The sequence below is a fragment of the Poecilia reticulata genome, chromosome 15 (genome assembly GCF_904066995.2).
Source record: "Poecilia reticulata chromosome 15, P_reticulata-male-v2, whole genome shotgun sequence".
Lineage (NCBI taxonomy): Eukaryota > Metazoa > Chordata > Actinopteri > Cyprinodontiformes > Poeciliidae > Poecilia > Poecilia reticulata.
In genome coordinates this window covers 4,706,995-4,732,756 of record NC_088844.1, presented here as the reverse complement: position 1 = coordinate 4,732,756, position 25,762 = coordinate 4,706,995, and the positions used below count along the sequence as shown (strand labels likewise).

The following is a 25,762-nucleotide window of genomic DNA, read 5'->3' as shown; positions in this document are numbered from 1 at the left end:
ATATTAGTAAAATAAAGAATAAATTAATAACCTAATTTGTTTATTTTTAAGACAACTAATACTCTACGTTGCCAAACAACAGTTCCTTCGTCTGAAATAGCTCCAAGTCGGCCAAAAGCAAAAACACAATGCTTAGTTTGAACGTGTTACTATTGTTGCTGTATAATAGTTTTTCATATCAGAATAAATGGTACTGTCTTGTATTAATCTAAGAGAGCATATCCGTTTTTCTGATCTTCAAAATAAAATGAAATGATGAACCCCATATATGCTTAGCGATCTTAGAGACTACATGCAGAGAAAACATCAAAATCATAAGCAAACTTTATTATTCGAGGGTGGTTTATTATTCTTTTGACATTAAGCTCAAAAAAATTTATAAAACCTAATATTTATTATAAATTCTTACATTGCGTCGTTTTTGTCCAGAGATGATTGAACGAATACATAAAAATGTCAGCTTTTTTAAATCAGCTGTTCGTCAGTATATGCAACATAATATGAGGATACCAAAATCGACACTGGAAATAAGAACTCACTTAATGTTTTATTACCTTTGAAGATATTTTTTTTATCTGGAAAAGAAAAAGACGTTGATGATTTTGCAAGCTGACCAAAAATAGAAGGTTTCACTGTTATGATATAATTCGATTTGACTGAAACTGCTCTTTATAACTTACAATATCAGCTGACTTTACAAATGCGTATCTCCCGAATAAGCTACTTTTTATAGGCATTTATATACATATGATATACTATAAATCTAGCATAAGGTTAGTTGTATAGCTCACAATAGCTTTTCCTTCTAAACAAGATGAAAATGTGTTCAAAAGGTTGCTGGGATTAATATTAGTAGGCCTCACTTTCAAAGTCTTCAACGTTTAGGCTGAAAATTAGACTATAATATTTTTTAGCTAAATAAAGGCAATAACACAATGATCCTCATGGTTTTAATATTTGGTAGTATATAATAAGTATATTATTTTGGGTTAAGAAATCGTATAGCGCATATTTTTGTCAGGTAAAGAATATTTTGTATTTTGTCCAAAATTAGTATTGTTATGTGGCAGTACTGGATAGCAGCGTAAGGCTAATAAAATCTATAAAAAGCAGTTATTTAAAAGTAAATGACTGAAGCCCGGATGTGTGTGTTTGTGTGTAACGTTCTCTGAAACCAAAAATGTCCGCCGACCACCACCAAACCTTTCTCATTCCACACACATCCTCCCTGGCAGTCGCAGCTAATAAAAAACATTTTTACGAGAGCGTGCAGACAGCAATTGGTCGCCGGCGGTCATGTGTGCGCGTGCCCCGCATTCCCTCGCGGTCAGGTTTTTTTCTCGCGCGCTCACCGCAGCGAAATGCGCCTCCTAATGCCTAGGCGTCTCCTCGCTTGGTAAGAAATGTATGTCCTTTTTGTTGTTTTTCATCAACATTTTGGTAGCGTTATTCGTCAGCGGATACTTTATTCGTTAACTGCTTTTAGTTCGAAACATAAAACAGTTTCGAGTTTTGTTTGTTAAAATTTGTCGTAAACGAAGTTTAAAGCCTTTCAAGCAGCCGTTAAAAATTTAATTTTATCATGTCTACATTCCTCTGTGCCCACAGTGATAATTGTTTTCTTTTAAAAAAACTAACTTATTTTATCTGATATGTCATACGCTCTGACTCACCCCCTGTTATCTGGATCTCAGATTGCAGCTGTGGAAGATGGAGTCCATTCTTGGTGGCGATCAAATAAGGTACTGATATTTTGCCATTTAAAAAACATTTATATTAGGTCTAGCTGTTTGCACATACATTTCCGCATTATGCATTGCATTTCTCAGCTTGTAGGTTTGATTATTCGTCAGATTTTGTGTGCAAATTGGCCTCCATGGTCCGTGGAACTGCACTCCCTGCATTTGCAGAGGAAAACCTTCAAAAGAATAAAATGTGCAAACCTCTGCTGTAGTTATAATAATTCTGTTTGTACAATTAATTGTTTGAAATATGTGATATTCAATGAGTTAAGATAAAATGATGCTTCATCCCGAATGGATAAATAATGTTTGTGAATGTGTGATTGTGAAATCTAGCAAGAGATGCTGATGAGGTCTTCACTTGTCTTTATTGTGATGCTGTGCCACATTTTAACTTCTCTTTTATGTTCAGAAAGGAAAATGACTCCTAAAGATTCACATACATATTATGATCTTTTGCATGTTACCTGCTTCTCCTCTGTCAATCCTGACTTGAAGGCACAAAGCAGATTAATTTAACAGTCTTCCTCCATTAGATGCACTTGGACAGAAGGACAGAAAGCAGACAGATTGAGAGTGCTTTCCCTCCCCTGTTTCAGTTTTCAGTGACGTTCTGTTTTACGAGGGAAGCCCGACAGTTGGAGAGACAAAGACGCAGTATTTTTTTCCTGTCTTTTCTTTTTCTTTTTTTTTTTTGAGTTTTGCATTACTTTCTTTTTTCCTCTCTGACAAGGGCAGCAGAGGGAGGGAGAATGCAGAGAAACAAAGACAGTATTTCACTGGTGCTGCCAGTCGAGCTCAACTGTCACTCAGTATTTACAACCCACTGCAATGCGGCACAGAATCTGAGTGTGCCGCATTGTGTATGCGTGCTTGTGTGTGTGTGTGTGTGTGTGTGTGTGCGTGCGTGTGTGTGTGTGTGTGTGTGAGAGAGAGACAGAGAGAGACAGAGAGATAGCTTCTGTATCCTGATGGAGATCTAAAGAAAGGTGGGATATCAACCAATGGTGGCCTCACAAACAAATGTAGACCAAACTGTTGTTCTGTAGGTATTTCTGAAGGCTAAACTTGGTTTTAATCTTCACTGTGGTTGTTTGGGTGATGGCTGTTGGTAAAGGCATGAGCAATGTGTTTCTGTGGATCATCTCCATAGGTAGAGGGAAGCAGATGTGCATGAGAGAAACAAAGAAACAAAAGAAAGCTATACAGTGGTGCAACCGAAGAGGCGAGTGATAAATCAGAAGGAAAAAGAATCCCAGCAATGTGTGCTGAAAGGTTTTTTGTGTTTTTGCGTAAATCACATTTGGGTGAACCTGAAAGTCAGAGGAAAGACCTCAGATTTAGCTGGATCTCATCCAATTGATTTGTTCTGATTAAATGATGTTACAAAAAAAACTGAAATATGCTGTTTAGATATTCCTGAATGCAGCTGTTACTGTTGCTTTTCTGTTTTCAGGCAAGTTCTTAATTTAGGTACCATTCTAAAATGTTTGATTATTTTTTTTTTAGGATCTATATGGCAAAAATCAGCTGACCAGGTAAAACTGTAAAATAAATGTAAAACCCAGACATCCAGCAATCTGTCACCTTCTTTTTAAAGATTAAAGTTTAACCGAGATAGAAGCCTGTAAAAATGAAAAAAAAAAAATAAAATTAAGTTTCTCCTGTGCATAATATGTGCACACCAGAAAGTGTCAGGTTCTCAAGAGAAAGCAGTTTTTTCCCCACCCCTTGAGTGTCTCTTAGGACCTCCGGAGGGTTGATTATTAAATTGGGAAACAAGAGATGAATGAACAAATAGGCCCTGTTGGTTAGGGCCAACTAACCTAACCAACAGGTTGGCCCTAACCAGGGGGCCCTGTTTTAGGGCCCCCTGTTGGCCCTAACCAACTCAAGCTGAAATTGAAATGAATTGAAATGAATTGAAATGCTTAGATATTTCAAAAAACATTGTTAAAATCTCCTTACCAAGGCATATTTCAAGCATTTAGCATGATGGCTAAATACTTGAAAGTTAGCATTAGCAGTCCTGCTAATTTTGGCTGGTAAGAAAACCCTAAATGAAGTTTAGCAGGAAATAAGATTTCATAAAACAAATAAAAATGGTAGTTTGATTGCACATTGATTTTTTTTCCACAGTGAATTACGGTCAAGTTTGCTTTCGCTGGAATTCCTCTTGACAAATGAAATTTCCATTTTAGTCACAGTGTCCTGAAAGCGTCTGTGTGTCAGAGCTCTGACCCCAGCAGCTGTCTACATCTTATTCATTTCACTTGAATTCTTGAATTCTTTGCTTTTCAAACCTCTCAAAGTGGTGCCTATCAACATAGCTTCTGCCTCTCTTCATTCTCCAATTTTTTTTGCACTAAACTTTTCATGATTTTTTTTATAAAATACAAGTCAAGTTCAAAGTTCTTTACACCATAAAAAGATAATGCAGTCACCAACTATGAAGCAGAAATAAACATGAAATTTTTTCAAATGGCCTTCATTAAAATCACCAAACAAATCAACTATATTGATCAAAGTTCTGGGCTTTGATCAATATAGTTGATCAAAGCCCAACTCCAACTCCTATAGTTGGAGTTGCCCACGGTGAGAGGCGCCGGGCTGGAGTGGGCATACTTGTTGCCCCCCATTTGGGCGCCTGTACGTTGGGGTTCACCCCGGTGAACGAGAGGGTAGCCTCCCTCCGCCTACGGGTGGGGGGACGGGTTCTGACTGTTGTTTGTGCTTACGGGCTGAACGGCAGTTCAGATTACCCACCCTTCTTGGAGTCCTTAGAGAGGGTACTGGAGAGTGCCCCTCCTGGGGACTCCCTTGTTCTACTGGGAGACTTCAACGCTCACGTGGGCAATGACAGTGAGACCTGGAGAGGCGTGGTTGGGAGGAACGGCCCCCCCGATCTGAACCCAAGCGGTGTTCTGTTGTTGGACTTCTGTGCTTGTCACGGATTGTCCATCACAAACACCATGTTCAGGCATAAGGGCGTCCATATGTGCACTTGGCACCAGGACGCCCTAGGCCGCAGTTCGATGATTGACTTTGTTATCGTCTCATCGGATTTGCGGCCGTATGTCTTGGACACTCAGGTGAAGAGAGGTGTGGAGCTGTCCACTGACCACTACCTGGTGACGAGTTGGCTCCGGTGGTGGGGGAGGAAGCCGGTCAGACCTGGCAGGCCCAAATGTGTAGTGAGGGTCTGCTGGGAATGTCTGGCGGAGTCCCCTGTGAGACGGAGCTTCAACTCTCATCTCCGGCAGAACTTCGAACACGTTCCGGGGGAGGTGGGGGACATTGAGTCTGAGTGGACCATGTTCCGTACCTCCATTGCCGAGGCGGCCTATCGGAGCTGCGGCCGCAAGGTTGTTGGTGCCTGTCGCGGCGGCAACCCTCGAACCCGTTGGTGGACACCTTTGGTGAGGGATGCTGTCAAGCTGAAGAAGGAGTCCTACCGGGCCTTTTTGGCCTGTGGGACTCCAGAAGCAGCTGATGGGTACCGGCGGGCGAAACGGCATGCGGCTCGGGTTGTCGCTGAGGCAAAAACTCGGGCGTGGGAGGAGTTTGGAGAGGCCATGGAGACAGACTTCCGTATGGCTTCGAGGCGATTCTGGTCCACCGTCCGGCATCTCAGGAGGGGGAAGCAGTGCAACACCAACACTGTTTATAGTGGGGATGGTGCGCTGCTGACCTCAACTCGGGACGTTGTGGGCCGGTGGGCAGAATACTTCGAAGACCTCCTCAATCCCACCAACATGCCTTCTGTTGAGGAAGCTGAGCATGGGGACTCTGGGCTGGGCTCTCCAATCTCTGGGGATTAGGTCGCCGAGGTGGTCAAAAAGCTCCTCGATGGCAGGGCCCCAGGGGTGGATGAGATCCGCCCGGAGTTCCTTAAGGCTCTGGATGTTGCGGGGTTGTGTTGGCTAACGCGACTCTACAATATCGCATGGACATCGGGGGCAGTTCCCCTGGACTGGCAGACTGGGGTGGTGGTCCCCCTGTTTAAAAAGGGGGACCGGAGGGTGTGCTCCAATTACAGGGGGATCACACTCTTAAGCCTCCCTGGTAAGGTCTATTCAGGGGTCCTGGAGAGGAGGGTCCGTCGGATAGTCGAACCTCGGATTCAGGAAGAGCAGTGTGGTTTTCGTCCTGGTCGTGGAACACTGGACCAGCTCTACACCCTCAGCGGGGTCCTGGAGGGTGCATGGGAGTTCGCCCAACCAGTCTACATGTGTTTTGTGGACTTGGAGAAGGCGTTCGACCGTGTCCCTCGGGGGGCCCTGTGGGGGGTACTCCGGGAGTATGGGGTACCGGGCCCTTTGATACGGGCTGTCAGGTCCCTGTATGACCGGTGTCAGAGTCTGGTCCGCATTGCCGGCAGTAAGTCGGGCTCGTTTCCGGTGAGAGTTGGACTCCGCCAAGGCTGCCCTTTGTCACCGATTCTGTTGAGCCAAAAAGCGAAGCTCTCGATTTACCGGTCGATCTACGTTCCCACCCTCATCTATGGTCATGAGCTTTGGGTCATGACCGAAAGAACGAGATCACGGGTACAAGCGGCCGAAATGGGTTTCCTCCGCAGGGTGGCTGGGCTCTCCCTTAGAGATAGGGTGAGAAGCTCGGTCATCCGGGAGGGACTCAGAGTAGAGCCGCTGCTCCTCCACGTCGAGAGGAGCCAGTTGAGGTGGCTCGGGCATCTGGTAAGGATGCCTCCTGGACGCCTCCCTGGTGAGGTGTTCCGGGCACGTCCCACCGGGAGGAGGCCTCGGGGAAGACCCAGGACACGCTGGAGGGATTACGTCTCTCGTAATCCCTCCAGGCCTGGGAACGCCTTAGGATTCCCCCGGAGGAGCTGGAAGAAGTGGCTGGGGAGAGGGAAGTCTGGGCCTCCCTTCTGAAGCTGCTGCCCCCGTGACCCGACCCTGGATAAGCGGAAGAAAATGGATGGATGGATGATCAAAGTTCAGTTATTATGAATCAAGGGGAACTCTGACAATGCCGGTTTTCAGCCTTCAGTTAAAGGAACTCAGTGTTTCTTCTGTTTACAGTTTTCTGGAAGTTTGTTCCAGATTAGTGGAGTGTAAAAATGCCGCATTCTCTGAACATCCAGAGTCTTTTCTGATCACCTTTTGTGGCCTATATCCTGGTTGTGGATGATCTCCATGGCAAACTGTTAAGTTAGCAGTGAGTCTAATGTCTGCTCCGGACAAAACATGGCATTTATGTATCAGAAATACATTCTTCATTGGTTTTAGACACAGGTCACATTTTCTAATTTAGCCAGAAATAGAATCTGGATCATTAGTTTGTTGAGATATTCATCAAAATAAACAAAAAGGTATGACTGTGTCATATATATTGATTTCACTTTTGAAAGGAATTTCTTAAGATAAAGGACTATTCAATTATGCTGTAATTTATAGAAATGTGCGTGTAAATAGGACGAACTTTATGTAAGAACAACTTCAAGTAAAACGACAAAAATAAAAAACTTTGTGTTTTATGAACACTAGATGGCGCGCTAGACTCAACAATGGTTTGCCTCTGTCCAGCTTGTGGCGCACACTCCGATCGAGGCTCCATATTTACCTCCAGCTGGGCCTGCTCAGCGGTCAGGGGAGGCTTCTCCCATGTACCGAACAGAGTCTGCTGCCTCCAGCCGCCCAGAACTCCCGTCATGGAGGCGGTCTTGTGAGAAATTCTGTTCCCCTGTGAAAATCTGTTCCCCCTGTGTCGGGAGTGCGCATTGCAGCCAGAGAAGTGGATCCGGCGGATCTGACCATATTCACGGTGCTTCTGATCGATTTCTCGGTAAAAAAAAAAAAACTACTCATATAATCATATTAATGTTGTAACTTTCAGTTTAATCGCCAGCTATCAAAATAAAAATACATACATAAATAAACGAGGTCTTGTGTGGAGGTCTTTTTACGCTGTTTCCACTTCTCTGGCTGCGGTGCGCGCTCCCGACAAAGGGGGAACAGATTTTCACAGGGAAACAGAATTTCTCACAAGGGGAACTGAAAGATGCGTCACTACGCAAATGTCGTCGACACCTTACAAGTTTCTCTGAGCGTGCCTCTCTGCAGAAATCACATTTTTCATTCATGCAAATAATTTAATTTCATTTAATTTATCACTTAGTTTTGATCGATTGCTGAAGATTTGTGAAACATGAAGTGTGCATTTATAACCGAAGCAGGTGAATCATCAGGTGTTTGATGTTTGAGACGTTTGCCTGTCTCTTGATTTAGCAGACCACCTCCAGCATTTTGGGAGTCCCTGCTAAAGCAAGCAAAGCGGTGTCCACTTTAACACAGTGACACACACAAACGCACACACACACACACAAACGCACACACACAGACAGCGAGAGAGAGAGAGAGAGAGAGAGAGAGAGAGAGAGAGAGAGAGAGAGAGAGACCCGCTGTGTGTTTTCACAGAGCTTGTTTATGGTTTTATTGCTCCCCATTTACGGAACTTAAAGCAGGAAACAAATGCTCCTTACTGCATTCCAGACACATCCGGAAAAATGCGTCCAGTTTCTGCTTGTGTTAGGAGCAAAACCTGTGCGATATTTATCCGATTGACAGAAAAAAAAAACTTAATTTCATTCAGTAAAAGAAGCTGTGTCAAATATTGGAGATAAAAGAATTGAGGAATGAGGCATAAAGAGGGGAGAATGGTTTTTACTAAAATTGAGCCCAGATTGGTAATTATCCAGAGCACAGCCCCCCAGTAGTGATTAAAGGTCTGTTCCCACTTTTTTTTTTTTTTTTTTTTCCTTTGGCGCCATTATCAAATAAAGTGACTCTCGGTGCAGGACCCTAATAATTTATGAACCCATGTGGGAGATGGGGGGAAAAAGGCGGAACACGTGATGGTAATAAAGTGTGTTTTATTGCTGCCGTTTGACAAGCCCCAAAATATAACAGAGAGAGAAAAGCAGAGCGGCGGCCAGATGGGACCATGGCAGATATTTGTCCCAAATCAACAGAATGCGGCGCTCTGGATCTCTGCGGAGACTATCTACTGATCGGTTTCGATCTGCTTCCAAAGCGGGATTTTCTTTCTTTCTTCCATTACTTTCATCCCCCGTTTAACAGAAGCCAACGTGTTTTAACGCGAGATCTGGATAGAGCGAGTAAGTAACCTGCGTCTAGTTTTCATATTTGACGCAGATATCCAGTTATGACCGCGTCAAAAAAGGAGGAAGGGTGGATGTGTGAAGTGTGTGTGTGTGTGTGTGTGTGTGTGTGTGTGTGTGTGTGTGTGTGTGTGTGTGTGTGTGTGTGTGTGTGTGTGTGTGTACGCGCGCGCGCACGTACGCCATTGGAGTTTGTGTGTGTGTGTTGAGTGGGGGTATTCCTCCCTCACTAAAGTAAATGCCGAGGGAATCCCCTCACCGTAGATGTGAGAAGGTTCAGAAATTCACTTGTAGTCCAGAATGTCCTCGTGTAAATAAATCAAACCAAAAGTTGAGGTGAGGTCGAAAAAAAAGAAGAACGTGAAAGAGATAGACGTTATGTGTGTTTACTGCTTCCGGTAACCACAGCGCTGTTTGCTGATAGTTTGGAAAAAATCCTATTTTAAAATTCTAAGAAAAACTTTAAAAATTTCTTAAATTATTAAAAACTATTTTTATAAAATAAATCTGTTATTGATCAATTTTCGAACAGAAAATAGAATACACCAACTCTCTTTAAAAGGCTCTGCATTACTAAAATAGGTAATGGATAATAACACATTTATATTTAAGTCAATGAATATTTTTTTCATGTCGCATCTTTCATACAAATGATGCAGATCAAATCGCCGTGCCAACAGAGCATGCGCGTTCAACCGAAGAACAACTAGTAAAACAAGGGCTTTTAATAAATGGACCGAGAAATAAAATGTAGGCTATAAAACTCTATAAGGTATAAAAATTGTAAAAATGAAGAAAAAAACAATTTTAAATAAATTATTTTTAGAGTTTCGTCCAAAAAAGCCAATGTTTCTTAATTAATTCACAACGAAAAGAAAAAAAAACATTTCAGGATATACATAAATTTAAAGGGTGAAAACTATTGTAGCTTTATTTTAAAAATGCTGTTAGCAGATCTAGAATATTCTCGTGAATGCAGCTCCGGTCTCTTTCTGAAATCTCAGATTCGTTTAGTCGACTCAGGCAATAATCAGTGTTATCTATTAGTGCTGTAAAACCTTTTTCCTGTTTGGGTTTAAAATCCTGTTTTGGATTTTAAATCAGATTTTCAGCTTAGAAGCATTAAGACCAAGTTCAGTTATTTAGAATGTTTTTTTGAGGGAAAATCTGCTGACCTTTTACATTTGTGTTACACGCAGTTTCAGTCAGCAGTTTCAGTCAGGGGTGAAAAAAGTATCATCAAACCTGCAGGAAATAATAGTAAGAATTGTTCTGTATGTATAGAAAATGTCACAAAAACAAATTAATAGTTTTCATTTTTACACTAAGGATTTAATTTGTTCGCTGCAGAAGATGGGAAGATGGAAAACATTTACTCTTATAGAAATTCAACTGAATAAACACGAATTAATTTTTCGTGTTTATTTTTATTTTTTTACATTTATATTTTATTTTATTTTTTCCCCCCCAAGATGAGGCCAAAAAACCTCTTCATCACTCAGCGGATTTTTATTAACACTCAGATCCGCTGCTTTAGGCGCCTGAGGCAAATCTCCTGCAACACGCTGCTTTATTTGATTTTCTAATTAATTATTCATATTCCGGAGGAAAAAAGATAACCAGAAAGCTGAAATAGTTTTCTGTTCTCTTCTGATGACTCGTTTTATTTTCACCCAAACTGGACACTCGGTAATATTTATGCTGCTTAGATGAGTAGAAATTTGATCCATAAGAGTTCAAAGATTTATTTTTTTTATGAAATTTAATCCATGTCATTTTCGGTGCCTGAATCTGACTGTGCGCCCACTCCGCTCCGTCTGAGACGGCGCGTTGCGGATCCGAAGAGCCTGGAGTTCGCAGTTAATGTCTAAACCGGGTTAAAGGAGAATCCAGCTCGGCTTTGACCCGGGAGCGGGCCGTGGGTGGAGGGGTGAGCCGGCGGTCAGCCTGTCTAAGATGAAAAAGTGAAACGACCCCCAGAAAGAAAAGCCACAACTGAATGCGCTGCGCGCTCTCTCTCTCTTTCTCTCTCTCTCTCTGACTGGGATCAGAGGTGAATTTATTTCCAACCTTTTGCGGAGAACACGTACGTTTGCGGTCATGCCAGCTCCTGTTTTTGTGGTTGTTTTAATGTTATTATATTCAGATTCATTTCTAACGGAGGTTTGCAGACGCATCAAAGAGAGAAACATAATCACAGAGGCTAAATCATGAGAGGAGATTGGCAACAATGGCGTGACGTTAATTAATACCTCTGGAGTAAATCAAATCACGGCACTAGATCTCTGCAGAAACGAGCGAATCGTGTGGATTAAAATCATCAGAATTTTATATCAAATCTAAAAGCGAATTGGTGCAGGTTGGGTCTTTAATGTCGCTTTTTGCACAACAATCGTCCAAACCCGCGCGGAACAATGGGCTCGCGACTCCCGCAGGCCGCGTGAACTCTGCGTGGCTCTCCCCACCCCTCAACCCCACCCACACCGTCCTCCTCCCGCGGTGGCCTGTCCGGCGGTCTGAGGACTAATGAAACGGTGAAGCAGCGGTCAACGATTCTGCCTGACCCTGCGGCTGACCTGCGGGCAGCTAGGCTACATTCTTACAGAAGAATGCTCTTTTAAACAGCGAAGCGTCGCTCCCCTCCGCTCGTGTTGTTGTTTGCCTCCAAAAAGGTTCAAACTCCATTCAGGAGGTGCGATCAGCTAATGACTCTCCATTTAACCGAGAATCTGAGGCAAGAAGAATCTTGAAAAATGAACCTTTTTGTGTACTCTAATAGTTAAAACTGAAAGAAGATTTGTGTGTGTGTGTGTGTGTGTGTGTGTTTGTGTGTGTGTGTTTGTGTGTGTGTGTGTGTATCTGCAAAAAAGAAAAAAGTGAAGCTTCATTTCTCATCTCAACTATCAACTAACCCCAACCCTCCAAGAAGGATTGTAAGGGATAGATCAACAGTTTTTGGAGCTCAAAACTTTGAAATTATGAAATTTGGTTCATTCTTGGAAAAAAAAAACGGAAACTGTCTTTTACAGAACTGGCCAATCAGAGTCAGAGGCCGATATCACCATGTACAGTCATGACCTCAAGATCCTCAGCATTACGCACTATTTAGTTTGGATAATATTTCTGACATTAATTAGTATAATGTATAAATGGAACCTGGTAGAGGCAGCGGTTAGGGGCTACAAACAGTTAGAATCCGTGAATCCCATGAAACCCTCTCAGCGCTAACACAAGAGTTCAAACACCGAATATATCATAATGTGCAATAAAACAATCACGGAAAATCGTCTTACCAAAAGCTAGCATCTTCCTTATTTCTGCTCTTTGGGGGTACAGCCAATCAATGACAAGGAAAGTAAATGGTGCTCTCTGATTGGCTGCTTTGCAGACTAAGAACATGTCAGGTAGTGTCCAGCTTCAGAAGCTGCAATTTCTTTGTCATATCTTAAATATGAAAACATATTGCAGTATGTTTTGGGTGGTAAAAATACACAAATAGGTAAATTTGTAAATACTGAGCTGGGATTAGGTGGGGCTCCACTCCTGTTTGCTTTCTACAGAATCAATAGGGTTAATGTTTCTCTTCTTCTGCTAGTGACTGACTGACCATTTTCTTTTACGTAGTTAATGCTATAGTTCGATGCCTAGTCTCTCTGACCTTAGAGCCATATTATAAAACTGCCACTCCCTTATATACAAACCTTTGTGTTAATTTAACGTTGTGGAGTTTGTTTAAAGTGGCTATGTCTAATGTTAAGGTTACCAATGAATGGTTTCAATAGAGCAATTTATGGATTACTAAACAAGAAAGAAATTAGATTAAATAAAAAAAAAAAACTGAAATCAAATAGCAAATAATTTTGTTTACTTATGACCGATGCTAATTTACAACCAACTGGTTTGTGAATGTTGAAAATAGCATAGCATTGGCTTGTACTATTTACTTAATTTAATTAATTTAAATTCAGTGGACAAACTCATTCTCTACCGTGAACTATACTCATTAACTCATCCCACTATCATTGCTGTTCTCATGTATGATTGTTTTACTGTTACCATTTCTCACATCTACTTATGGAAGAGATTCATGAAAGTCTGAGAGGATGTCACATAGTCCAAAATGGTATCCTGTGAAAAAGGATCAAGTCTTCTTCTCTAAGGCAACAAATCAGGTCACAATTTTAGAACCAGTGTTTGGTTTCCTTCTGCATAATGTTCAAGTAATCAAGCTTCACTCAAAGTTTAGCTCTGCGCAACACACTGTCTACCTTTTTTTTCACTTTGGACCAACAAATGGTTCTGATACAGTTTTCACCAACTGCTTATTCAAGCAGACATGGGAACTTAGTGTGACATGTAAACAGTTACAGAATTAATGTCTGTGAAAGAAGAGAAAATTGCCCAGGGCAAGAAATGGGAACATAAATTTCGAATGGCATCTTGACCAGAACGTGTCACAAACATTGAGAATTATATAACTGTCCATAAGATTCATAATAGCCCTGCTCTGTCTGTGAATAATGATAGCAGAGAGGCTGGATGGAGCCACATATTGACTCAAAAGCAACACTTTGGTGATTATTTACGTATGTATTACAAGGTCTCTGTAATTGATTGTTTTATGTATAGGCTTTTAAGCAGAAACAGTCAGCATGACAATGCCAATAGTCAGCGTGCTTTTACAAACATTGATTCAAACAGCCTTGATTAAAACTTGTTCAGAGCTTTCAGCTCATGTCAGATGTTGAGCCATAAACATTTATGGAAGCTGGGAACCATCACGAGCGGCAGGATCTGAATGGGAAGTCAAGTTTCACCCTGGGGGCTGAAATCCTGATGGGTGCTGAGATCCCCCTTCGTGTCCAGACTGAGGCCCACACAGGCCAGGCTTGGAAGAGACCACCAGCAGCTTTCTGCTTGTTTACCAGCAGCTCTGACCAAGAACCAGTCCTCCCTGCCTCCCTCAAGAAAATAAGTTTGAAAAACAATTGGCACCCTTCTGGATTTTTCTCAGTCTTTGCTTCTCTGGCACATCGCATTGTCTCAGGTTATCAAATACAATTATATATATATATATATATAGCCTCCCATCTAACTGATATTACTTTGACTTATTATGGAGTGAACTGATTCAGCATATGCATGCTCATCAGTGTGCAATAATGTAAATGGGACTTTTAGATGGAAATCGCCTTAACACAGAAGGTTTATTTCTGTCAATCAAGTTATATTTTGAGATGAATATTGGTTTAGAAAACGACTGAACTGTGCTACTTGATTCGTATATTTTATATACAATTCAAATATATATATATATATATATATATATATATATATATATATATATATATATATATATATATATATATATATGTATGTTTTGAAAAAAATATTTATTTATTAAGAAAGAAAGAAATATAATTTTCCTGTCAAAATATAGATACCCTCCTAGATAAGTTAAATGTGGTATTAACCATAAAATTGCCCAATTTGACATTCTGAAAATAAATTTGCTCAATAGAAGCATGTAATTTTGGAAAGAAACTCTCTTTTCTCAATAAAATGTTTTGGAACTGGGATGAGGTGGGGTTTTATTTGGCTGTATCAAAATTGGTGTATTTTGTAAAACTGCAATGCAAACACTTTCCTCACATCATGCCACGTGATCAACAGTAGATGTTACTGCAAACAGAAAAGATGAAGAAGACGACAGGAAGGGCTAGGAGGATGGTGGTTCTTTAAAGGACTTCTCATATGAACAAACTTATTCACACGATTTAATGGAAACATCACAATTGCAAAGTGGTGGGTTATTTTTTTTTTAACTTTATCGGAATGTCAACAAAGTTTTGTGCATGTTTGTAATGGAAGCTCAGGTAGTGTTGGAGGAAATGAGTACCAATGAGACTGAGAGAGTTCCCTACAAATACAGGATTATTGATGTTCTGGTCGGCTGTAGTCCTTCTAGCAATCGCTGCTGTCCTGGCATGACGGAGCAGAGCCAACTCCTTCTGTCTGTGCTGATAGGAGATGAGCTCCTGCTTCCTTTTTTCCACTGTCTTCTGTAAATCCTTCTTTAACTTTCTTGCAGACAGATTTAACAGTCTAACTGGTTTACAGTTATTACACACATGTATCATACTTAATGCCGTATGTCCTATTAATAAGGTATTGGTGTCAAAAGATGTCACCAGTGGTTGTTATAAAGCACCTGAAGACGTTGAACAGCAGGAATGTATATAAAATGGAAGGTTTGTAGTTTTAATGTTTCCAGAGGAAGAACATCTTCTGGGTTTATAAGACCGCTGAGTCAAGACAAATTACTAAAAATTACAACAAATCTCTACAAGAAGAACACAAGGAGCCATCAGTAGACAGCTGTGAACAGATTCTTCGCCTATATATACCCTGTAGAACCGAATGTGTGTGGAGCTGCCCTGGTCACAGATTGGGTTCTAGGGGAGTCTATGGGCGATGACTAGTCATCTATCAGAATCCGTGACAGGAAGGAAAAGGGACGAGTGTTTGCAACGCTGCTGCCTGGCCAAAGGCACTTATCCTTCGCCAGATCTCTCGTTCATCTGCTAGGACTCAGAAATCCTCTGCATGGCATAAATCTGCTTGGGTGTTGGGCAAGGCACGGGGAAGCTTTGGTTAGGTGGCAGGAATATAAAGCAGTCATGTTGCTTTACACAAATTGAGCTGCATGTTTTTTTCACCATAAAAAAATGGGATTTTGCTACCAGATCAAATTTCTTGTGGCATTTTGGTCGACTTCAAAAAAAAACATCAGTCGAATTTCCGCAAACTAAATCATTTCCATTTATTGACTCACGTACGGAGATTTTGTAAAAGGTTCAAAAGGTTCAAAACTATTCATACTCATACTTTTTTTTTTATTCTCCAAATTTGTAAGACTGGATGGATAACAACAAAAATGTTTTTAATTCTTCCCAATTCTTCAGTCTAAATTTTGGTGTGGACTTTAGGACACTTTGACACAACTTGTGCTGGACTATTACATTAACAGTGTTTCCATGAAAGTTTTTTATACAAATTTTGAATTATTACATCAGAACTTTTTTTCTCGATTTTGCAGAAATGATTTTACTCTTTTCTGAAAAAGGAAAATGAGCCAAAAGGGAGACGGAAAAACATCTGCTGCATCATAAAAAGTTATGATGCAGCGAACATTTACCTCACGTGACTGATCATCTTAGATCTTCCCGGAACTAAGATGATCAGTTCACCAAAACTGTTTGACATGACAGAACAATTACAGCTTCCCTGTCAGCAACACATTTCTGAAAACCTCATGTGTGCTCCATGCTAACTTGCAATCTCTGCTTATTATAACCATGTGTTACATCAGTAGTTGATGAAACAACATTTTGTGTAGCTGGTCGCTCCAAGCAAGTAGATGGAGACTATGTCGCAATTTCTTTTGTTTCTTTTTTGCATCATTTTAAAAGTTCACTCAAAAGTGACATGACAGTTGGACGGAAACAGCTGGTGTTGAACTGACTGTGTGATTATGCTCATTGTCCTGTTGGAAGGTGAAGCTCCAGTCTAGTTTCCATTATTTTTCTAACAGATTTTTCTTTCAGGTTTGTTGTTTACTCTCTCCAGCTGTCCTGTCCCTGATGAAGAAAGACCACCCCACAGCATGATACAACCACTATGTGATGTCATTTAGACTGAAAAGTTTCATTTTGATCCCATCTGACCATTTTATTCCACATGGTTCCTGTCAAGAAAAAAAAAAATTTCAAGATGAACTCTGGAAGACTTTGACACTGTGGCAAAATGAGAAAAAGTGTGTGTGAATACTTTTGCAAGGCAATATAAAATTCAAATTACATTCTTGATTGTATATGAGGCTATAAATATGAAACAGATTTGTTCAAACTGATGAAAATGAAGCAAGGCAAATCTGATCGTTATAAGCCTATTTGGGCTGATGACTCATTAGATTGATAACCTTCACAGAGATATCAGTTCAACTTTCATATGCATTACATGCTGGGCTGCATTCATCCTCCAGCCAGGTTTTCCTTCATTAAGCTGTAGTTCTATAGTTACTAGCTGCATCATCTGACCTGCTGCTAAGTGGCGCTCTTGAGTTTTTAAGAGGAATAAAACCTGAACTTTTAGTGGATTTCAAATGCAAAAGTGAGTTTTTATGGCATTTACAAAAGAAAAGTAACATCCATCTGAACACAAAGATGGAAGTTACTTCTCTCCCTAACATGTGACCGTCTCTTCGTGTGAGGGCTCAGCTTTAAACTTTCCATTAGTATCCAGCATAATTAAGTTGCGTTTCTCTTTATGTTCCTCTCTTTTTTTCTTAAAGTTGCATTTTTCTCTGCTTCAGCATCATTTTTTAGGCAAAGTTCCGCATCCCCTGCCCCCCGAACCACCCCGGCCTGACCCCGGCCCGAACAACAAGCCCAAACTACTAGTCACTGTCTGGGAGCCTTTTATCCCTTTTGCTTCTTTTATTTTGGGGGACCTTTCTGACCGGCCACGTTTTGTTGTCCGTCCTTTTTACTCACCACAAGGCCAAATATGACCCCCACGGCCCTCAATATGGGAGATAAATTTTTCAGCCCAGGCCATCTGTGGAGAGAAAAAGTCATAAATCTACAGTCTGAAAGGTGGGAGGGTCAGTAGATAGATAGATAGATAGATAGATAGATAGATAGATAGATAGATAGATAGATAGATAGATAGATAGATAGATAGATAGATAGATAGATAGATAGATAGATAGATAGATAGATAGATAGATAGATAGATAGACAGACAGACAGACAGACAGACAGACAGACAGACAGACAGACAGACAGACAGACAGACAGACAGACAGACAGACAGACAGACAGACAGATTTTGTTGTTGTTTATTTACATTTCCTGTGTTCACAAACATCTAATAGCGGTAATTTTTCCAAGCTGCAAATCTTCATTAAGTCCGTGATGAAAATTTTTTCCCTCCTAAATTATCCCATTACGTTTGACATAAACGTCCCAGAGTGCGGCCTCTGATTGGTTGGCTGACGGGCCACGTGACCCGCGCGGCCGTCTGTCTATTTGACAGCCGCAGGATGGCTCGATGCCAGAGGGGGAAAAGAGACAGAGAGAGGAGATAGAAAGAAAAATTAGTATTCTCCTGTTATCCTCGCTATAAATCAATCATGGAGTCCTTCGTGGTGAGCTGTAAATACGCCGAGCCGCAGTTCCCGCCTTGTGAAGAAGATTACAGTAATTTTAGTGACCAAGGGGGGTATTACAACAGCCCTCAGGACAATGGCAGTTACGCAGGGGGTTATCAGCCTATGCAGCCTCATCCGCCTGCGTACGCATCACAACAAACCGGCTACCAACAATCTGTACAGGGCCATCACCGGGACGATGCAGAGGAGCGGCCACAGCATCAGCAGCAGCACACTGCGACCTACCCGCTGTATAGAGAGCCAGACACGTCCGAGAAGGAGAGGTTCCCCGTGGGAGACATGCAGTGCCACCAGGCCTGGATGACCTGCGCCAAGCCGGCTCAGGTGCAGAGGAAAGCGGCTGGCCTGGGGAAGGACAAACCGCCCATTATCGTCTACCCCTGGATGAAAAAAGTGCACGTCGCGCATGGTGAGAACCATGACCAAATCAAAAAGCTTTGTTTGTTTTTTTGTTTCTTTCTTTCTTTCTTTCTTTCTTTCTTTCTTTCTTTCTTTCTTTCTTTCTTTCTTTCTTTCTATTTGTTAGCATCTTCTTTCTTTTTCTCTGTCAAATAATTTACAACCTCAGTGAAAGCAGGCGAGAATTACAACCCCTATAAAGTTTTATGGCCCTGCTGCAGCGCATATAGGCGACGTGTGTATGCGTGTGTGTGCGCGTGTGTGTGTGTGCTGAACAGTGTGCGTGGGGACGTGCAACGATGTGAACAAACAAAAAGCTGCAAGTTAAAAGTAAAAAAAAAGAAAAGAAAAAAAAAGAAACAGAAACATTCCCTTTTTGGATCTCTTCCCGATCGACCACAAATGATCGTTATACAAAGTAAAATGATAACTGCTTTCTTTTATGGCCTAATAACTGTTGTTTTTTTTAGATAAAAATTGATTCAGTTTGATAAGGAGTCCTTTAGTGAAGGAGACTTTGTCGTTTTATTTATATTTGACTTGATTTCATATTATATTTTTTTCTTTTTCTACTTTATTATTCGTAGTACACTTGTACTAGTATTTTATTTACATTTCACTTATTTTCCTTCTGCCAAGAAATAATGTTTATACAAAATATGATAAAACAGTATTTTTCATAGTTATTATTGTTAGTATCATATATACTATATATACTACTGTTGATTTTTCACAGACAATCCCAATCGAATAATCGAAATTATTGTCTCTCTCTCTCTGTGTGTGTGTGTGTGTGTGTGTGTGTGTGTGTGTGTGCGTGCGTGTGCGTGTGTGTGTGTTAAATGTTAAACTTAAATTAATAAATATAAATGCAATATTCAAAAATAAGTATTACAAATATTTAAATATTTAATATTTTAAATATCGGTTAAATGTAATTCATCCATTATTTATTTATTTATTTATTTATTTATTTATTTATTTATTTATACAGTCAATCCCAATCACGTTGGGCCGGAACCGAAGCGGCTGCGCACAGCGTACACGCGCCAGCAAGTCCTCGAGCTCGAGAAGGAGTTCCACTTCAGTCGGTATCTCACGCGCCGCCGCCGGGTTGAGGTGGCCCATGCTCTCTGTCTGTCCGAGCGTCAGGTGAAGGTGTGGTTTCAGAACCGGCGCATGCGCTGGAAGAAAGACAACAAGCTTCCCAACACCAAAGGAAGGAGCAAAACCAAGAAAGCGACGGACAACAACAATAACAGCAGCGACTGCAGCGTGAAGGCAGCGATAACCGTCTGACATGAGCCGAAGTGATTCAAGCTGACTGATTCAGCAGTCCTGAAATATTTGAACTGCTTTAAAGCGTTGTGATGTTTATTTTATTATTATTGTTTGTATTCTGAAGGATGTTGTATCAAGGTCCGGCCTCATATACGAGTAATCGATGAATGTATTATGGTGACCTTAACGGTCTGTCGCTCCTTTGATACAAACACGAATTATCCCCCACTTTAATACCCGATCGGCACTATAAGCACAGTGCCACAAATGTTAATGTTGGTTATTTTGGAGAAACAGGGTTTTTATCTTTTACAGGGTAAATAAGCATATAATACAGGGTTTTTAATAGCTACCTAGAAAGTTAAAATAATTTATGAGCGTGCACGCTACCAAAATGGTCCGAGAGCCGCCGCTTAAAAACAAGACCAAATTGTTCAATGGCTGACCAGCAGAATAGTTGAATAAATAATGTTTTAGCATTTTTGTAGGAAAGTAGCCATATTAGTATTATTTTGTTTTCGGTTTGAATTGAAAAAAAGAGAGTAAAAAAACATAAGATGGATCAGGCATTTATAGGTACGACTTTATTTGTTCGAGCAGCTGAATTGTGTAAATTCAGCTGATTCTCTCAGGGTTACACGGTTTCACAAACTTCCTGAAATGTTTAATTCATTTAAATTAAATTCATTTTCCATTACAGAAAAAAATACTTACTTTTCATTCCACTTTAATAGGCTATTCAAGCCTATATAAGCCAGTACGTATTTTAATTATTATTTAGAAACGCATTTTATTTTTTAAGCATTTTTTAAAATTCTTTTTATGTACGTCCTTTAAAAAAACAAAAAAACAAAAAACAAAAAGTCCTCTTGTGAAAATTTTATACGTGAAAATGTTTTGATAATAACAGATGATAAAAATAAAAGTATGCATCTTCTGTGTATCATGTTTTTATTATTATTTTATGTGTCAAAATTAGAATCCGGCAATGCCTCATCCAATTAGTCTAAATGATTTGAATTACAGCATTCAAGTTGTAAAATTTATATCTATATAAGGTAAATACATTATTTAACAAAGAAGATATGCTCTGTCGGATAAACGATCTTTGTTACAACAGAAATATGATCCAGCAGAGGTGAGCCAATATTGAGCTATAAACATTTTTATTTCGACTCCATTCGTTAATGTTCCACCTCTTAAAGGGCCTCGATTATTTTAGTTCAGGCTGCTTGTGTGATTCACCCAGGTGGAAACCCGATGGTCTGTCTGAAAAGAAAGGTCCACCCAAATCCATATGGTCCTCTGATGGAGTGTTGATGAATGGAATACGAGGACTGAGAGCCCAGAGACAATAATTGTCACTTTCCGGTGCAGAAGCGGTTAAGAGTGTAGGACAGGCAGGAGGAGGCTGACAGAAACCTAACGCCGTCCACAACCGCACCTTTCAATGCCCGATTACAGCCTGCAATGCGCGATGCTTCCTTCAAACTAAAGCATTTCAACAATAACTCCGAGTGAGGGGAAACTTCAAACGTATTATTATCACTGCGCCCTAGACCACATCACTTTTAAAAATATTTAGCATAAATTAGTTTTTCCGACGTAAGAGAGAGAGAAAATAAACGCATCCACGCAGGGTTAAGAGAAACTGGTAACCATCTCCAGCGGCCGCCCCGGACAGCATCGCCCCCGTGTGGTTACTTTGGGTCCCCTACGCAGATAGTACGTCAAGCCTTGAACTACACTGAAAAAAGTGTGATCAGGGTTAAGTAATATTTACTAAATAAATAAGAGCAAACTATACATAATAAAAAAGACTGTGTGCAGTTTTGAATCTCACTGAGCTGAATTAACCAAATTTGAATATTTTTTTAATTGCATTTTACTCTGTTTTTATTTAAATATAATCAGCAAAAAAACAATAAGTATTATTTATTTATTTTCATTGGTAAAGTGAAAAATGCAGAAAATTGATAAATTTTACTCATTTGGGAGGCCTTGACTTTTTCCCGCCCAAGGCATTTTCATCACAGGAACATCGCGTCTGCTCAGCATTTCGTGGACTACCATTTGCTTAAAGGTAAGACATGTTTTAAGTGTTTTTAGTTAAACAATTCAAGTGTCTGTAGCAGTTAAACATTGTCTTAAGTTACTGCAAATTAGCAAACATGGCAACTTTACTGTACAGCAAGTCAATTAAGTTATATTGTGAAGGATTCGACGTCGTCTTTGATTTGACTAAATGCATTGCAATGATTAAAAAAGTAGTCTCAATGTCACAATTTAATGTGACTAACGTAATACCGTTATATAGTGGCCGTAGAATACAAGCTACTCTTTTATTTAATTTAGTTTCTTGGCCTCAGCCCAAGCTTCCCCTCCCCCACCTTAACAAGCTAGCTAGCATGTTTGGGCACCATAATGGAGGAACAGACGTTGTTTTCAACGGTGAGATAATCAATGAGCTAATCAACTCAGGAGTTTCGTTTAACGTTACTGCATGTAGTTTTTACAATTAAAATGTACTCAAGTAACATTTTTATTGAAGTAGCATGTTAAAAGCAGATTTCTAATCAGTTTTTATAACGTTACACATTTCGAAAGAAAAATCAGCCTTGCATAGTTACATTTTCAGACAAAGTGCGCTGTTTCTTCTTTCTTCTTTTAATTTGGCGTGTTTTGAGCGCAATGGCTGGTGTTTTGCTAAACCCCAGTTCACCGGCTAAAACTGAGGCTCTCCATTAACATTACGTTAGTTACATTCAGTTGGCACAAACGGCTTCCTCATTTTTCCCGTTTTCTCGGAAAAACGTTATGCTTTCAAACTGTGGCTGCAGCTCACACCGACAGATAAACAGTTACAGTGAGATGCGTCTGTGAATGTTGGGTTGAAATCAGTATGTAGCTTCAATGACTGAGCTGCCACAGAGAGAGTGAGAGAAATGTTTCCTTAGTCCGTTTTGGGCATCTTTGATTTTAATATTTATTTTTTGGCATTTGTTGATGTGCATATTACCTTAAAATCTGTTTCATATTTTTGTCTTAACATCTTAAAACGATAGTTCATTTTTTGAAGTGGGATTGGATGAGGTATTCATCCATAGTTGGTATATTATAGAGCTGGATGATTTAAAAAAAAACTTAATTGTGATGATCTTTTCAGTGACATTACAGTTGCGAAATGATTTGGCCAAAATGGCCAAAACATTTGCACACAGAAGAAACGAAATCATCAACCAATCACACAGAGGACATCAAAGCCAGATGGCCCGCTCTATTTGAGACATCTCACGTGAGTTCTAAGTGCATGCCAATCAGAAATATTCCTAGTCAATGTGAAGGATTGCATTTGTGATTCTGCATTTAGCAATTTGATACAAAATGTGTTACGTTACTGTCATCTTTTTTATAGATCAAATTTGATCCATCTTTTTGCTTTTGAAAATTGTCGTAAGAACAGTATGTATGTTTGTAATATTTGATGCTTTAAAACTGGTTTCATGATTTGTCTTTCAGATCCAGGATGAGTTTCACAGAATCACAATGGTGCATCTTGAATCAAAGTTCATGTCCAAACTGGATGAATTTACTCCTCGACTTCTGAACCTCTTCCACTCGAAGGGCGGAAGCATGGGGTTGAGATTGCAGGCTATCCTACTCAAGGTATCTTTCATTGAGCATTATCGTTGCTAATATTTTATTCTCAAAGTTTTGTGTTTAAACTTCTGGAATATCATTACTTAAATTTACTGGAGGTTAGCCTGTGATTGTCTTTATAAATGGAATATGAAATAATCGCATGAGAATTTGTATGAGTAGTGTTTTATTACACTGGTCCCCAAGACGGCACAGGAACTCAATATTAACAGTAATATAAACCACCTGGTGTTTCTTTTTTTCGTTTCAGACTCCAAGCAATCCTGACATCAACATGACCAGAGATGTTATCATTCGATGTTTGATGATGTACCTTGGGGAATCTACAGATGAACTCTTAAAAGAGTACGATGTAAGTTGAATTAGATGTTAAAATATAAAGTAGGTGATTTCTCTCATCTCTTGTACTTGTTATTTGTTGGAAAGTCAAATCACAAAATAGTCATAACTGTATTTCTCCGAGTAGTTCTTGGCAAGGTATATCATTGTCCTCTGTTAAGTGTGTTTAAATTCTTATTTTCCATTAAGTAATTTTTAAATGCTAGTGCAGAATGCTATCTCAATTTGATTTCACCAACTGGCATAATTTAAAACTTGTCAGTAATTTATGTAATTTCTTTCCTAAGAATGCTTTACCTAACCATAACTTTTTTATTTTTAAGTCTTGGCAATTTGTCCCTAAATGTGAGCTAAGAAATGATGGCCAAGACGCTGCTTTGTGAATACAAAGACATTTTGACAGAAAGACTGAGGCAACGCAGAATAAGATATTAATCAAGACAGTGCCAGGAAGAAATAATAGTGTAATGGATTGATTTAATTTCAGAAACTTCATTTAGAAATATTTGTAACTGTTCAGCTCCTCATTGCATAATTGATTATAGTATAATATATTATTATGATTGATTTATATATATATATTTCCTTTATAAATTATGTGCGGGTTTTCTTTTGTGTTATCTCAAATTTGTCTAAAACACTGACATAAATAGAGTGCATTACAAGCAACGGCTGACAAACTCCAGATTTTCTTGTCCAAACAGTTGCAAGCAATTTGGGAAATGGAACCTTCTCCTTTGGCTGCACTGTCTGATATGCACAATGTTCTTGCTATTACAGGATGCTGATGAAGACAGTGTGTCACAGGACCTTGCTGTTCAAAGCCTGAAGATCTACAACATCAAAGCTAACACGCCAGAGGATCCAGACATCGGTATCGTGGTGGACGGCATGAAAATTCTAACTGCTCTGGGTAACTTTCCAAGGGCTTGCTCCCTGCTTGTTGGGTTGGCGTATGCTGTGAATCTCGCCTATCCAAAGGAGCTCAGATACACATTTGAAGTGTTTCAGAAACTTCTCCTCGGGCTGGATAGTTCAAAGCTCTCCCCAAAAGTGAACAGCCTCAGGAATAAACTACTGGCTTAAGAAAACGGACCGTTGCTAAACAAAAGGGAATAGACAAGTCACTGTCAAAACCAACACGCAAAACTTTGTGAAATGCTCGGTGAAGTTAGTTAAAATTAGGGTCATTTTCAGTTCAGTGGATTTCTGCATGTGTATTTTTTCTTGCAGTACTTTACAGTTAACCACCCTTTCTAACGACTGACCCCTTGTTCTCATATGTGCCTGTTATATGGCTTGGATCTGTTCAGGTCTGTCACATGAACCCTTGTCCCTTTTATACAGCATAGAGCATTCACTATTGCCTTTTTGGAGAGTCCATGCAGGCTTCACCACTGAAGGGTGATGATCTGCAGGCCGGAAAACTGTTGTGTTTCATTTGCATTTTATTTAATATGTTTTTTTCCAGTTCTGTCTTTCAACTTATTTTTCGAAAAGGAAAGTAAGTGTCACGGAGCCAAGGGCCCCAACACAGTGACAAGATGTAGCATAAACATACAAAAAAAGAAAATGGAAGTTTTTATGCCTCAAAGGTCTCGCCCAACTGTCACATCTTGTCATGTGTTTTCCCCAGGTAGGTTTTATGTGCATACTTGTTTTGGGCTCTGCATGCCTTAAACATGCAGAACACAAAAGTGAACATAAGAGTTCACTTTAAACATAAAGTGAACTCTTCTGTGATTGATAAATTGTTGAAGCAAGTTTAACTGAGTCCATGTTGATTGTTGTTGATGTGATGGTTCTAAAAAATCATGTTAACTATACTTAGAGCAGAGTGGCACTATGTTTATGTATATTGCCCCTTCTCTGTTTTATTGTTGTATTTAGGAATTTTGCACTAGTTGGTGCTGGATAAACACGTTTTATAAAATTGCACAAATAAATGCTGCTGCTGTTTTA

General features: G+C 40.0%; 3 protein-coding genes across 4 annotated transcripts; all 3 read left to right on the top strand.

Annotated features, from left to right (window-relative positions):
• Positions 1–609: 609 nt before the first annotated feature.
• Positions 610–18,384, top strand: LOC103476637 (uncharacterized). The gene is made up of 4 exons (XM_081616040.1): positions 610–1,405; positions 1,695–1,742; positions 2,896–8,883; positions 18,284–18,384. The coding sequence occupies exon 3, from the start codon at positions 4,715–4,717 to the stop codon at positions 5,561–5,563; it is 849 nt and encodes a 282-aa protein (XP_081472166.1). The 5' UTR covers positions 610–1,405; positions 1,695–1,742; positions 2,896–4,714; the 3' UTR covers positions 5,564–8,883; positions 18,284–18,384.
• Positions 14,358–20,744, top strand: LOC103476636 (homeobox protein Hox-D4b-like). Its single transcript, XM_008429108.3, has 2 exons — positions 14,358–18,530; positions 19,515–20,744. Exons 1-2 carry the CDS (start codon positions 18,083–18,085, stop codon positions 19,817–19,819), a joined length of 753 nt encoding a protein of 250 aa, XP_008427330.1. The 5' UTR covers positions 14,358–18,082; the 3' UTR covers positions 19,820–20,744.
• Positions 20,745–21,544: 800 nt separating this feature from the next.
• LOC145555006 (uncharacterized) lies at positions 21,545–25,762 on the top strand. Of its 2 annotated transcripts, none has more exons than XM_081616043.1 (5): positions 21,545–21,884; positions 22,968–23,096; positions 23,321–23,467; positions 23,712–23,813; positions 24,581–25,762. In XM_081616043.1, exons 2-5 carry the CDS (start codon positions 22,986–22,988, stop codon positions 24,884–24,886), a joined length of 666 nt encoding a protein of 221 aa, XP_081472169.1. In that variant the 5' UTR covers positions 21,545–21,884; positions 22,968–22,985; the 3' UTR covers positions 24,887–25,762. The 2 variants fall into 2 exon arrangements, with proteins under 2 accessions (XP_081472169.1, XP_081472168.1); XM_081616042.1 differs by having other exon boundaries at positions 21,545–22,252.

Bases quoted from the DNA above. Each gene is read 5' to 3' on its own strand.
- LOC103476637 (XM_081616040.1), top strand. From the start codon at position 4,715: ATGTTCAGGCATAAGGGCGTCCATATGTGCACTTGGCACCAGGACGCC.
- LOC103476636 (XM_008429108.3), top strand. From the start codon at position 18,083: ATGGAGTCCTTCGTGGTGAGCTGTAAATACGCCGAGCCGCAGTTCCCG. The intron at 18,531-19,514 runs GTGAGAACCATG...TTATTTATACAG, and splicing joins AAAAGTGCACGTCGCGCATG to TCAATCCCAATCACGTTGGG.
- LOC145555006 (XM_081616043.1), top strand. From the start codon at position 22,986: ATGATTTGGCCAAAATGGCCAAAACATTTGCACACAGAAGAAACGAAA. The intron at 23,097-23,320 runs GTGAGTTCTAAG...TTTGTCTTTCAG, and splicing joins CTCTATTTGAGACATCTCAC to ATCCAGGATGAGTTTCACAG. The intron at 23,814-24,580 runs GTAAGTTGAATT...TTGCTATTACAG, and splicing joins AACTCTTAAAAGAGTACGAT to GATGCTGATGAAGACAGTGT.